This window comes from Oncorhynchus masou, chromosome 15, assembly GCF_036934945.1.
Source record: "Oncorhynchus masou masou isolate Uvic2021 chromosome 15, UVic_Omas_1.1, whole genome shotgun sequence".
Taxonomy (NCBI): domain Eukaryota; kingdom Metazoa; phylum Chordata; class Actinopteri; order Salmoniformes; family Salmonidae; genus Oncorhynchus; species Oncorhynchus masou.
The window spans coordinates 55822638-55837954 of record NC_088226.1 but is presented as its reverse complement, the minus strand read 5'-3'; the positions used below and the strand labels follow the sequence as shown (position 1 = coordinate 55837954).

The following is a 15317-nucleotide window of genomic DNA, read 5'->3' as shown; positions in this document are numbered from 1 at the left end:
AACGTTAGCACATATTGCACTTTTACTTTCTTCTCCAACACTTTGTTTTTGCATTATTTAAACCAAACTGAACATGTTTCATTATTTATTTGAGACTAAATTGATTTTATCGATGTATTATATTAAGTTAAAATAAGTGTTCATTCAGTATTGTTGTAATTGTCATTATTACAAATAAATAAAATCGTCCGATTAATCGGTATCGGCTTTTTTGGTCCTTCAATAATCGGTATCAGCGTTGAAAAATCATAATCGGTCGACCTCTTAATTTGTCTCATTAGATCCAGTTAGGTGTCTCACACAATTAGGAGTTATTTCCTTCTCCTCTGCACACCGATGAAGTGGTTGGAACCTTTGCAGTCTTCTCAGACACACTGCCAGTCTTAGAACAGAGATGCATCCCACGGCTGCATGCACAAGGGCACACCATTCATATCATGAGACATCCAGGCTCTAGCCTGAGCAAACAATTCCTCCCCCTTCTACGTTGGCACTGGCAATGACAAATTGTTGCTATGGAGCAAGCACACCGTGGTAACATAATAGTCTTGTAATAGTTTTTGCCGACATTATATTCCAAAACCTTCATTTCAGGTTTTATTTGAGCTGGGAACGACAGGGTCTACACAGCACCAACACCGTGCAACTGCAATTGCTTGTTTAGCACATGACAGTAATGTGAACATTTCAAATAGACTTTTACTGAAGTGTTCCTTTTTTACCCAAATATGTACACAAATGTGAGTTATGTGACCATGGGTTGAGAATCAGTTTTTTTCTCTCTTCCATATACCAATTTCTATTACCATGGGAAATTGGGATTTGGGAAAAAGATTTTGGCCTATTGCAGTCATAAAAAGGTACCCACCAGGGTTAGTTGTTTTCATGCTGGGAAATATGCATTCCATTACACACAATAGCTAGGTTTTAATACAAATGGAGACCGATTTTTTTGGTGAATATTCTAAAATATGCATAAAGAATATTCACATTTTCCCACGAGAGGTGTTTCCATGTAACTGACTTATTGAGGACAAAATGCTGTGTGTGATGACGTAGTGCACAAGTACTTTTGCAAACACCAAGAAATTCAATGCGTTTCCATCTACCGATGACTGCCAAAACTTTTGCGATAAATTGTAAACTTGCCCAATCTGTTTTTGCCGCATGCTCTCTAGACATTTCTCTGATAAAGTTGAAAGGGTAGGTTATAATATATGGATAAGAGCAATATCATTTTTATTTGATAACTTGCAGCCAAGCATCGATCATCATCTCACCAGCATTCAAATAATACCATCAATATTTATAGGACATTTGCATCAAGCTCATCAAACTCTTTTGGTGGGGGTCGGGTGGTCCGACCCTAGTTAAGTACTTCTCTCTACGCGTAGTCTGACCTTGATCTTAAGCATGACAATAGCATGCTATTCACCCGCTATTTGTTTTAGGTGGAGATCAAAGAGATTAATGTGTGCCTACAGATACACCCCATTTGATTTCTAGAATGTTTCATTTATATGCCTGGACCTTTTCACTGTATATATATATATAAAAAAAAATGTTTTAAAGTACAATGTATTGTATTAGCCACTATCGGTAGCCACCGTCAGTTATATCCGCATGCATTTATAACCGTGGTACTTCCTCACACTTTGCACCATTATATATTGTTTGTTTACGTTTCCTCTGTCACGTTCGTGTGGCTGTTCCTGAGGATCGCTAGCAATAGTGGTTCATAGTAGGCTAACGTATTACAAGTTGTGAAATAATTTGGGACTTGTAGCCTATTTGAATCATTATGGAACGCAGACCATATGTATTAGTTTAAACCTGGAGCATGGTTCATGATGACTGGACTGTTGTCACAGTTCCACCGTAAGTGAGGAATATTAAGGTTGATTTATAGACTACTGTTCAAACCATATTCTTCACGTTTCTCACCTTCCAATATGTCATGGCTGGAACAGTTGAATATGGTAATGTTCAGGATGAATCAAACCAGTGTATTTTTTGATAAACCAATATATTTTGTGTAAAGGCGTTCCAAACCTGTTTTTTTAATTATTCATAAATACTTTCCTAACCCCAAATAGTATTTTTCAATGCACCAATTGGTGCTGAAAAGGAGACGAATGTGTGTATTGACATGGCCTTCTCTCATTGATCCCTAATATTATGAACGTTCTTATACTCCAGTAAGTTAGATTTTTTTTTTTAAAGATGTCTTTATATAAATGTACTGAAACCCCTATTGAATGACAACTCCATGAAGAAAAACGCAGAAAGTGGGAGGGTTTTCACCAGGTGAATTACATTTATTCAAGTGCGTGTAAGGGAACAACATTACGTGTAAGGGAACAACATTAAGCACCGGCATAAGGTAACGAATGCCTTGATCACACCGATAGTGTTTTTGCGCAAAATAGTATACAGGATCATCTGGATGTGTATGCAACAAAAGTTCAACATTCACCTTCTGCTACCATTTCTGTCAAGTCATCTACACATACAGTTTGAGCATACATTCGATAAATCCAAAGTATGCACCACACAGAACGCACTGCAACAGCAATGCTACAAGGCAAACGCTGCGTTCCACTGGAAATTAATTACTTCTGGTGTACCAAAATGCAATGAAGCTGTCGATCACACCGGTCAGCATCATTGCTCAAAATAGAATGCAGCATCATCTGCACATGTATGCAACAAAGGTTCAACATTCAACTTCTGCTACCATTTCTGTCAAGCCACCTATGCATTCAGTTTGACGCATAGGTTCGATAAATTCAACGTATAGACAAGAGTAAACGCACTGCAACTGCGTCTGCCACGCTGCAAGGCAAACGCAGCGTTTCATTGGAAATTAACATAATTCTGGTGTACCAAAATGCAATGACACTGTCGGTGTGTTCGTCGCGTGAGCCTGAAAAATAACTACTGAGAAGTGCGTAGGAAAGGCGTGCGTATAAAAAGCGTACATTTCCTAAATCTGAATCAGGCCCTTAATGCTTTCCCACGTCGTGGTTGTACAACTTGGCATTTCATTCCGTGACTCCCAAGTGATGGTTTACGCCACCAATTTTCATGCAATTAATTTTACTGACACAAAAAGATACAATGTCGAACGAAATTGTACCGACACTTCATGTTTCCATAACACCTGTCGTGTTATTTATTAATGCGCCATTACTATACTTGCATAACAACTGGATGGAAACGTGGTTATTAAGGCACAAAACAGACCTACTACATGGGTTGCAGGCCATGAATCGCAAGCCAGTACCAGCTCTACCCCTCAGTATATTCTGGATACTCAGGTAGATACTTCACTTAAGTATTGTATTGTCAAGAGGATCATGTAGACAGCCGTACTTATCGTTGTCAAAGAAACTATCAATTCCATTGACAACAAATCATAGACGGGCAGTTCTGATTTCGAAAGTTAATTATCTTAAATGTTTCAACATTGGACATGAACCAAATCTACCCCCAGTTCCTGTATCATGTCTGCAAAGTCCCCCAACTTCTTCGATGTCATCATATGGGGCTCCCTGTAAGAGTAATCACTACACTGTATGCATTACGTTGTCGGGCTTGTATACTTGTAGCTACAGTAAAATAGCCATCCGTTCTACATTTCCCATCTGCCTTGCAATCCAAATTCATTAGCAATGCAAATCATGCGATTCTGTATTGAACAGAACAAATATTGTAATTGTGTCACCGACAGTTTGATGCAAATACTTGGAAATGACCATGATTATTTTCCACTTTGATTAATAACCAGTGAAATCGCAGTCAACTAACGGCATACAAATGTATGGGCACAACAAGTAGCTAAGCATAATACGGGTGGTTAGGCATAAATAGGCCCTAATTTATGTCTGGTTTAGTAATCAAATTGCCCCAGGGGGTCTGCTTAATTCAGATTTTAAACTAAATGTGACGATCATTTTTTTTGATGGAAGTGACATGCTGAAAACATAAAAACCTGATGCAATACAAAGTAACGATGTCTGCTCATTGTATAACTAGATACAATCTAACTGGCACACGCAGACAAACAAGTTAAATACAGAAAATAATCTATTGATTTTCTGAATATTACATTAAATCCACTTACTGAATGTCTGGATTGTGGAAACATCATGTCAATTCCTTGTTTATTGTTTTCCTTCCCAAATACGATGAATGATGAGTGTTCAAAATGTAGCCCCCCAAAAAATATTGGCTTGTTGTTCCCCCCTTTGTCCGTATTTGCAAACTCGAATCTAGCCAATAATCACACGAGTTGACCAGCTCACTAGCGAACGCTAGTTATTGTCCCCAAAATTGGTGATGCAGCTGGCGTCAGCTAGCTAATCAATATCTCTTGTTTGTCCAGATGTATATCACTCGACAAAAGTAGCCTAGTAGCTACCAGCTGGAATCTCGTTTTCGTTGGCGATGAAATACAAACCTCAACCATTTGAATGGTCCTTTCTTAATTCTTCAAAGGCTGTCGCTCAAAATGATTAATCGCTGTTGCTAACGTTAGTTTTCAGTTTATAGGTAACGTAACTAGTACACTAGCTAGCTAAATATAATATGCATATAACCACAAATGTTATAAATAACGCCAGGTCTTTTCCTGGTTTCTTTTGTTCGGTCTTCTTTCGCCGTGTGTTTTCGCCAACGCAACAAAGCCAGCTAAAGCTATATGTCCGCTAACACACAACGCTTCAGAGGGAAAACTGCTCGAATTCGCAAAAATAACTAAATGGACCTCTGTATTCGCTTAAATTGAATTCCTCCCGTTTGTTAACAACTGGTGCTGGTAAACAAACAGTTGGCGCAAAAAAACTAACATTAACAAATCTTACAGTAAACTTTAAAGTATACACTTGCTCAGCGTCTGTCAAATCTGTTCCTAGCCTAAATCCGAATTTGTGGCGGAGGCTGGAGTCCACATTCCATTCCTGAGGCAAGTTGCGACGTTACAAAACGCCCCACAAAGATATCCACCGTACAGAACAAATCATATTCTATGCCAATGGGAATAGAACGCAGTGGGTGTTAAAAGAAAATGTATTTCTATCTGAAACGTTCTACGTTGCACTTCTCAACATGCCCAAAACGTCTTCCCAGAAATGTAATGGCTAAAGAACTAGCGCCCCTCGTGGAAGGGAACACAAATTCCACCTTGAATGAGTACACGAGCTGCATTTAATTTCTGTTTTCTATCGTTTCCCACTGTGGTATCAACAAATGTCAACCACATAAAATGTATCAAGTTTATCTTCTGGATGATTTTTTGTTTCAAAAATAAAGCCTCATATTAAAAGGTGCAGCATAGGCTGCATTTCAAAAGCTAATTGTTCAGAAATGAGTTCATAATATACAGACAGAACACCAGCAGAGTATAGGAACACATTTTATTCCAATTTAAAACATACTTTTTCTTTAAAGGAGAAGGCTATGAAAATCATTTTCATGTTTGAATGAGGTTCAGGCAACAGTGGTTGAAATGAAACATACAAAAGAGAAATATGGCTAAAATACTGTAAATCAATACCCATTAGGTCCCTTTTCTGGAGGGCTTCGCATTAATACAGTTTATCCCCCTCCCCCCACATTCAATTAAAATGTGATTTCTTTCAAAACATCATTAAATACAGAATAAAATTCACCTTTTTCGTTCATTTTCATTTATTTATTCATCTTAATCACATACTTAGTGTTTATTTGTTTTAAAAAGTGGACCATGAAATACATAGGTCCTTATGATTTTTCACAACATTGGCACTTGTTAAGAGTCTGGCTCTACAAAGAAAGGGGATTGGCACATTCATTATTGTACATAATTTACATTTGGTATACTTAAGAAAAAAATACATTACTTTCAATTTATACACCACTACACAAAGTTTATTTAACCTCTTATTTAAAAATCTATCATATTAAGTGCTCCTAAATACAAGAGTTCAGGTAATGCATCAGCCTTACAAAAGATGCAATAAGAGCTTTTAGCATTTCTGTGCATCCATCACATCAGTATGGATCTCAAGAAAAAGCATTAACCATCAAAAGTGTATACACATCTCATAGTACCAACAAAACGTGCTTGAATGAACATGTAAGTTGCATGAATGCAGGAAGTCCCATTACTGCAGCGCAGGTTCAGTGCATTGACCCGTGAGAAAGAAAGGATTAAAGATCAAGTAAGAGGAGACAACAGCTGATTCTAAAAAACACCATATTCATTAATTCACCGATGAATCCAACTGCTACAGTATTTTACTCTTTCGGTACCTTTACTTGGCAAAGCATTACAATAAATAAAGTTTAACAGGCTTATTTCAAAATGAACTGTATGGAAAAATGGTGGCAACTGTTTGTATATACTGTAGTGCTAGTCAGTCTATGGCATGGACTTGCCTCTAGTAGTGTATCCCTTCCTCAATCCCCACTGTGCTGGTTTTAGTGACGACAGTACTTCTTCCGTGTTCTCTTGCTAGTTATTGTGATGTTCAATTAGTGTGCTGTAGAGGGTGCACATAACACATAGCTACATACACACTGTCCATAGTCCACGTGGAGAAAACCAATGTACTTGGTTTAAACTGATACTGACTGTATGCTCAGAAAACCCATGGTAGCATTCTCATATCTGCCAACAGCAGGGAGGGAGGCCTGCGCCAGACACTTGTACAGTGTTTTTAGAGTGAAGTAACCACCCAGCTCATCGCACACCTCAAAACCACTGGATCACAAGCTGATGCAGATACCTACAGTAGAGAGCAAAAGGTGTACAATGTAACTAAATTAATGCAAAACCACTGGGGGTTACAAACATGAAGAGAGCCCAGCATGAGTGTCACGTGTAGAACTAAACCCTACTCTACCTAAGAAAGTAAACCACAGGTCAACGGGGATGGAGTGTGCTTCTTGAGGTAACAGAGCAGCAGAGAAGCAGTAACCACTCTAAAACAATTCAAAAACAAGCTGCCTTGTTGGTGGTGATCTGAAGTACCACTGGCAACATCTCAGTCCAGCCTGCCCTGGCGAGAGACTTTCGTACTCCTGAGAGAGAAATTAAAACTTGCCTACAAGCTCAACAAGTTAAACCAAAAACATCCGTTCAGACATATGCAATCACGACAAAAAGTCTGTTCAAATTTAGTTGAAAGCCTCATCTGCAGTTGTACAGGAATCATTCATATTTCTGCTTTTTATGTACAGTTCACAAATAATGTGGTAAATAAAGTATTAGGTGTGGGACCATTAATTAACAAGTTGTGCAACACCAAACATCCCTGACAACTCACAAGCTGCCTTCACGACAAGGCCGCATCCACCGTGGGTTGGCCAAATGACAAGGTATTACAAAATGTCCAACATGTTTCAACATTTTTAAAACACTGTGGCACTTAATTAAGTCCAAAAAAGGTCTTACTTTTCCACCTTCAGTGAAAGCAACATTTACAGATATTTCCATGAATTGCACAAACCATTTAACAACTGGGGTAGAGAACGTAGAGGAAAGGTAAACGTTGGACCTTTCAGCCAGGCTAGTATACAGTGGACATTAGTTAAGGGGGACTGAAAAGTATACCCAAGCCAACATTATTGGCAAAACATTCTTAGATTGCAATTCAATGTAATTGTAAACACACAGCACAAACTTCACTTTGCAGGGTAAGTGCTTGCCATGTACAGTAGAATGCGAAAAATATTTGGGCACCCTGCACTCAATTTGGCCATTATTTTTGGCACCAAAAATACAAGATATGAAAAACAAGTCTGTCATCATGATAACTCTAAAGTGTTAAGTTTCACCTAACTGCTCTCACCCAACGCTCTCTGGAGTGCAAATAGCACTGTGGCAATCATATGTCTTCCAGTCAGGGTCTTTCTTAGTATATAAATGTCAAGCATAGAAACATGACTAGTAGGGCACATAAAACACAAACCATCCACAACAATGGACTAAAGCCAAGTTGAAGACATGAATGGCAGGTGGGAACGGAAGAGCACACTAAAGATTGGCTGAGGCAGGCAGCTATGAGATCCCCCCGTGGTTTTACTAGGCTCTGCTCAGGCCCAAACGGGCTGGTCAAAGTTTACAGGCAAATAGCCAACAGAATTCATCCTCCAATGATCACCAACTGGCATCCCTGGACAGTTTGCACTCAACCTGTGGCAATAGCCTTCCCCTTGGCATCAACACACCCCAACACTGGCTCCCTGATTCATAACACTCACTTTAATTGCACCTATTGCTCTATATCATCCATAGAGTCATTTAATTCTCTGTCAACTTTGCTAGTAGTAGCCCTTATAATGAAAACTCACCTGAATTACGTTAAAGACAAAATAGCAATCTATCGACATATTGTTAGCTATGGAATCTTAACTATCAAGCAAAAGACAAGATATGGGATTAAAAACCAATACCAAATTAAAATCTTAAATTACAAAAATGCAAGCATAGACCAGTTAAATTCAACCACTGATGAGTCTTTTTTCTATTTGCATAATGCACCAACCCAAAATGGAAAAGAATCTTCCCATTCTCAATCATTTCAAAATTGAAGCAGAACATAACTGCAACTACAAAGTATGATGTCTCTAAAGAAAGGTAGATCACATGCCGTTAAAATCGTATTTTTTTAACAGTACTATGGACCCCGTCTCTCCCAGTCTCCCATCTGATGGAGACACTTCTAGATGGAAGCAGGGAGGAAGAGTCAGATGAACAACATCTAGAGCTCTGGTCCATAAATTAGACAAATAAAAAAAAGACTTCTCTTATTTATCACTACCATTTCTCAAAATATTGGCCAAATAGGGAAAAAATATCCAATACCTTTAACAAAGAGAAGCTGTACTGATACTGTGTAGAGGACCAACTTGTGACTTAAGTTAGCTGGCAGCACTAAAGATTTCTTTATTACAAACTATTGCTCCTTACTACTCCTTTATGTCATCTGCACAAGTACAGCAAGTTGTTTACCTTCATTGGAAGATAACCAAAATGTTAAAAAAATTCACAGAAACATACTATCAAACAATTGTAATTAATTAGGCAATTGTCCAAAAGAAACGGTATAGTACGGCAAATATAAATGAGTTTTGCCTAAATTAATGTACTAAACTTTTCAATGCAACTATGAGAGAAGACACATGTAAATATACACATTTCGTTTCAGTCATCTCCATCACCCCATTCTCCAACGAGTTGATTTTGTTCATCGTATCTGAAAAGTTTTGGGGGATGTAACTGATACTGGCAACTTGATTGTATCTACAGCAAACAAAACATTTGGCAAATGGTACCGCATTTTAAGGAGTAAAAATCATGACAAATTAAATCTAAATAGTGCTGCAGTTTATTCATATTGTCGTTTTAGAATGTTACAAGATGCTGCCAATTCAACAAGGGGTTCTGTGAAAAATATAAATTATGTTTTGTCTGAGGGACAGGGGAGCAGTGGATTAAGGAGGAAACTTTAAAAGTTTCCAATCATGTAGGTTACATCCTCTATTGGATAATTGTGACTTTCCTCTTGGAAATGAGAAATGCTGAGGTCTTGTTCATCTTTAATTAACATCATTGGGAAAGCAGTAGTAGCAATAGTAATAGTCAATTAACTCACCTAAAATAATTCTTAATATACACAGATCAATTTACTTAATCTCTCCCACCCTTGCTCTGTCTATGTGTGAGCATCCACTTGATTGTAACACACACTTTTTACATTCAACAGTGCAAGGTGACTTCTAGCCTAGCGTGAGGTTTGGGAAAAACACACCTCAAAGACCATGTAGAGTTGAGCTTTCCCTCCACACCTCAGCACCACCCGCACCTGCTCCAACGATTCCATGCAGTTACCCACAATCTTCTGCAGACTGGTGGGTGCGCAGACTGGTGGGTGCACAGCCCCCCCTCCCATCCCGCAGACAGACCCCCCTGACTGAAGGGGGGACACTGGCTTTTTCCTGCTTTCCTACACCTCAGCTCTCCTTCCTTTAAATCACACCGGCACCCAAGCCACCAAATCAGACTTCTACCTACCCACCCCCAAGCCCCCCTCCTTTAACAGGGGTGACCCAGAGACGCAAGCCACACCAGGTGACAAATGAGAGCTGTCAACCACCAAGTCAAGTCAGTGGAGGGATGCAGGCTGCAGTGGGCAGGGAAGAGAGGAGTGGGGGGAATGACTGGAGCTGGAAAAACACATCCAATTAAACCATAGACAAGGAGCAGGAGGATGTTGGGACCAGGGGTGAATAGAACCTGGAATATATTACGCATGTGTGATCAAGTGTGTGTGCGTGTGTAAATGCATGTTGGTGAATGTGTCTGCGTGTGTGTGTTAGTGCAGGTGTGTGTGTAGATGTGTACTCTGTGCTGTGTGTGAGGATTCTCTCAATTTTTCTCTCTCACACCAGGTTGTACTCCTTCAGGTTGAGCTGCAGGATGGTGTCTTTGACAGCAGCGAACACAAAGCGGATGTTCTCTGTGTCCGTGGCGCAGGTGAAGTGGGAGTAGATGATCTTGTCGCTGTCAGGGTTCAGGTCCACAAACATCTTCAGGATAAACTCCCGGCCTGCCTGAGCGTCTCTCTGGGGCCCTAGGGGTACACACACACACACATTATCCCAAAGCTACAAGCAACAGGACACATCACTGTACCTGTGCTACCAACGAACACGCAACATTTTAAATTGAAAGGACGACACGTTACATGATCTCAAAAGGTAAGCGATTTAAATCCTGAATGGTATGCTGCAGTAGTTTGTGTCGGGGGCTGGGGTCAGTTTGTTATATCTGGAGTACTTCTCCTGTCCTATTCGGTGTCCTGTGTGAATCTAAGTGTGCGTTCTCTAATTCTCTCCTTCTCTCTTTCTTTCTCTCTCGGGAGGACCTGAGCCTTAGGACCATGCCCCAGGACTACCTGACATGATGACTCCTTGCTGTCCCCAGTCCACCTGGCCGTGCTGCTGCTCCAGTTTCAACTGTTCTGCCTTATTATTATTATTTGACCATGCTGGTCATTTATGAACATTTGAACATCTTGGCCATGTTCTGTTATAATCTCCACCCGGCACAGCCAGAAGAGGACTGGCCACCCCACATAGCCTGGTTCCTCTCTAGGTTTCTTCCTATGTTTTGGCCTTTCTATGGAGTTTTTCCTAGCCACCGTGCTTCTACATCTGCATTGCTTGCTGTTTGGGGTTTTAGGCTGGGTTTCTGTACAGCACTTTGAGATATCAGCTGATGTACAAAGGGCTATATAAATAAATTTGATTTGATTTGAATTTGTATTACATTTCAGTTCATTGTCTAGCCACACGGTGTCACTAAATACTAACAAAAATACATTCAGGTCTGTTCATGCCACCTGTAGAATTTGAAATGAATAATGTTCCAATAATAAATAAATAAATCATATGCATTATATTTGATAATTTGCCTGAGTAGCTGCCATGGTACTGGACATGGCCACATAAGCCAGTGCAGAGAGGTTCTAGGATAAAGGTAAAGAGTCGTTTACCATCAAACTCTGGGAAGTAGTCGACCAGGTGGGAGTAAGTGATCTTCTCCTCCAAGAGGTCCTTCTTGTTGAGGAACAGGATGACGGAGGAGTTCTGGAACCAGGGATATGTGATGATGGTCCGGAACAGAGCCTTGCTCTCCTCCATCCGATTCTGACAGCGAAAGAGGGAGGTAGAGCGATAGGGACAGAAAGGAAAGGATGGTCAGAACTCGCTTGGTTCCTTTATTTGATCTATATAGGATATGCATCAAGTAGTCTTAAGTAATATCTACGTGATTTCAGGCTATTTTGAAACGGTAAAAACAGCTGCTAGCAATGTGCTTTTTCTCCGCGAGCAAACATGATAAATGTTCTATTTTTGCTGACATGGGAGCGAATACATTCAACAGTACATCAAAACTGGAAAATTTTTGTAGGTTGCACTGGCAAATATGAGAATATTTGTCAGGGTATATTATTTCATTATAAATCTGATTATTTCACATGGGGGAGATGTGAGAAGCTAAAATGCTATCTTGCTTGCAGTTTTTAGCAAGCTGCTAGCAGAGTATCCTACAGCCAAATGGCAGGCACAAAATAAGGTAATGTAAAACAAACCTAAACTTTTATTACATGTAGCTATTATTCAAATATGCAATTGGTTTTCTTGCTTTGAAATGAGCCAACAGCGGTGATGTTTTAGCGTGATTATTAGGTTAATGAAAAACAAAACAGGTTTTCATTATTCTATATCATGCAAAAACATTTCAAAATATGCTAATTAGTGTTAACATTTTGTTCTGTTCAATAATCTAAATATCAACCAATTTATTGCTTTCAATTCATCTATTGGGCCAAAAAACTTGACAGTAAATGTTACTTATCCTATGAAGAAACAACCCCTTCTCTATTAGAGCAAACCCATATATTTGATGGCAGATAGCCTAGTGTTTAGAGCGTTGAGCCAGTAACCGAAAGGTTGCTCGATTGAATTCCCGAGCTGACAAGGTAAAAATCTGTTCCCCAGTAGGCTGCCATTGTAAATACTAATTTGTTCTTAACTGACTTGCCTAGTTAAATAATAAAATCTTTGGTCATTCATGAGCTCATATTAATCCAAGATACTGCTTGATTTAATAACAGTTCTATCAAAATAGTGAATCTAGCCTAACAAAAAATAATAATCATCTGGTTAGAAAACACATGGCCAATTGCTACTGCATACAACTCAATTCAGTGTAATTTTAAATTCCTGACTGCACTTGATAAAAACATTGAAATTGTCTAGTGAAACAATCATAGGGCTTTCAAAATATCATTGTACCCTAGAGACCAATTTACAAAGACTCCCATGGCATTTATAGGAAATAAAGGTGGGGTAGTGATGAGATGTATTACTCCCATCCTCCAAATAAGTTCACCAAATTTTGGGGGGAGGAATCAATAAATATGTAGTTGAAAAATATAATGGGTGGAGTAATGCGCATGTTAGGATTAACTTTGCTCTTGTGAGTTTGCTGTGGTCTGCGTTAAGTCTATGTGAGAGCAGATCTTTGGCATTATATAATCCCATTATCCATGCAGAGGCACCCATCCTGTCTGTGTGTAAGGAGGGCCTGCTCTGCTGCTCCTGTGACATGATGTTTACTGTCAGATCAGGTAGATCCAGTAGCGAGAGCAGTGCAGGAGGATGTGGATGTCTCTACCCTCCAAAATACTCCGCTCTGCTCCGCCTGGCAACGTGGTGCAGTGCTGTATGAAACACTCTCTGTCATATGACCCATCAGACAGCTGGTTTAGAACAACAAACTCTCTCCGATGACTAAACAGCCTGATCATATTATCCTCATTTCATCTGGAGCTGCAGTCAAAGGGACACCAGCAAAATGGAAAACAAAACAAAATACAGATTCATACACAAACAAGCAGGATATAAGAAGCTACTATCTACCGTATGACTGTAAATAAGAGACTAATGACAGTGTGCCTGGTGTGTGTGTGTGTGTGTGTTCAATCTCACCTCATTATCAGACTCCACCAGAACCTGGTCGTACTCGCTGAGGGCAACCAGGAACATGATGGACGTGACGTTCTCAAAGCAGTGGATCCACTTCCTTCTCTCTGACCTCTGACCCCCTACATCCACCATCCTGATTGGACAGGACCCAGATGGAGAGATTAATATAGGAGAGAAGTTTTCAAAATTAGGCTAAATTCAGACATTGATGGCAAGTTAAAAGTTTTTTTTTATTGTGGTAACTAGGGTATCCAACTAAATCATTTGGTGAAACTTAAACATTTGAGGTTAGTCCCATTATCACCTTTTATGATTCATAATGCCCAAAATCTAGCAATGAATACGGTTAACTGTCAAACAAAGCAAAAATATAATGGATATCAAGGAATTAAAATTATTGTTACATTGGGAAATTACTGCATTTTAGTTACAATTGAGAACAGCACTTATAATGCAATAAGATGTATACCCTTCTGATCTGCTTTTAAAATACATCAGTGCAAAGAAGCACTCAAACCCACTTTGTTTACCATCATATACAACTATTTGGAAAACATGATTATGTGGAAATTATGTTCCTTTATGGTCAGAATTGTCAGTTATGTTAACATGAGAATTAAACAAATTAAACGCATGTACAGTAAACATACTGTACATGCGACATGCATTATGTTATCAATAACTTAAATTGATAACAATTAAGTTGGATAACTTATTATGCACTAATACAAAATACAGTACAGTAAATCAAAGAAAGTGCAAGGACAGGTTAAACGACCCAAGTTGAACCAAAAAGAAAATAGAAAAGGTGTGCACTGTGCAGAGCCACATCCCAGCCCATTCCCAGCTAAGTGGATGCAGGTGTGCCAGAGAGGTCAGATCGGGACGGCATTATCCTGCTTGGAAACAGCATCTAAGTCAGCCAGTGACTTCAGATTCAGAGCACAAGCCCAGCAGCAGTGTGTGGAGGTAGGCCAGTGCAAAAAGGAGAGAGGAAAGGGGGGTTCGAGGGGAGAAGGGGAGGATACAGAGGGGGAAAGAAAGAATACAGGGAGGGGGAAGAGAGCAGAGGGCACCTCCATCACAGATCAAGCAGGGGTACCGAGTAGAGGCAAGGATTTGGGAATACCGCTACAGTTGTTTTCCAAACATTATTTTCATGGATTTCATAGAATTTTGCATTTATAGATGATGGATCAGATTAGCCATCATGCAACTCAGAAATCCTCCTATTTTCCAACAGTGGTTTAGTTGATGGGAGAGATCTATTAGTCGATATCCATCTTATCAAAGGAGGATCAGGGTTTCTTTCGTAGCCTAGTGAAGGGGCGGGGGCGTTGATAAATGGGGTCCTCTAGGACTCCTGCCTAAAATAAAAGCTCCTTCGCATCAGCCGGCCTCCTTTCCTGTAGCAGTGATGGGTGACCTACTTAGAAGGATAGGCTCTCCTATGGATGATGAGCCCAGAGAAATCATGACATTCTCAACCACCAATTAAGAGAGGGAAGCACCACGGCCGAACGCAGCAGACATGCATGTTTACTTTGTCCTCATGAAAGCCTGCCTTGTGCAGCTGCTGTGAGTACAACCCGGGCTGGGCTGCACCAGACCCCATCACTCTAACACACATTGGGTTGGGGTGAAGAGGGGGGCTCCTTGCATCACAAGTCTCCTCCCCATCTGACTAGCCAAATATTCTCATTGAGATTTAAATGCAGATTGTCTGGATTTGCTTAAATCCTGAGGAATATCTCTGTAATATATTATTATATAGG

The 15317-nt window shown here is 39.8% G+C and overlaps 2 protein-coding genes across 7 annotated transcripts in view; both read right to left on the bottom strand.

Moving 5' to 3' along the window:
* Nucleotides 1-5133, bottom strand: part of LOC135556499 (TLE family member 5-like) — a 40008-nt gene extending 34875 nt beyond the window's left edge. For both annotated transcript variants that reach the window (XM_064989750.1, XM_064989751.1), the window contains exon 1: nt 4127-5133. In XM_064989750.1, coding sequence (XP_064845822.1) covers nt 4127-4153 — 27 coding nt within the window. In that variant the 5' untranslated portion in view covers nt 4154-5133. The remainder of the gene's footprint in view (nt 1-4126) is intronic.
* A 267-nt stretch (nt 5134-5400) lies between these two features.
* The window catches only part of LOC135556498 (guanine nucleotide-binding protein subunit alpha-11), an 80900-nt gene continuing 70983 nt past the window's right edge, over nt 5401-15317 (bottom strand). For all 5 annotated transcript variants that reach the window (XM_064989746.1, XM_064989745.1, XM_064989748.1 and 2 more), the window contains 3 exons: nt 13546-13675; nt 11544-11697; nt 5401-10619 (listed from right to left, as the gene is read on the bottom strand). In XM_064989746.1, the coding sequence (XP_064845818.1) occupies nt 10429-10619; nt 11544-11697; nt 13546-13675 (475 nt within the window). In that variant the 3' untranslated portion in view covers nt 5401-10428. The remainder of the gene's footprint in view (nt 10620-11543; nt 11698-13545; nt 13676-15317) is intronic.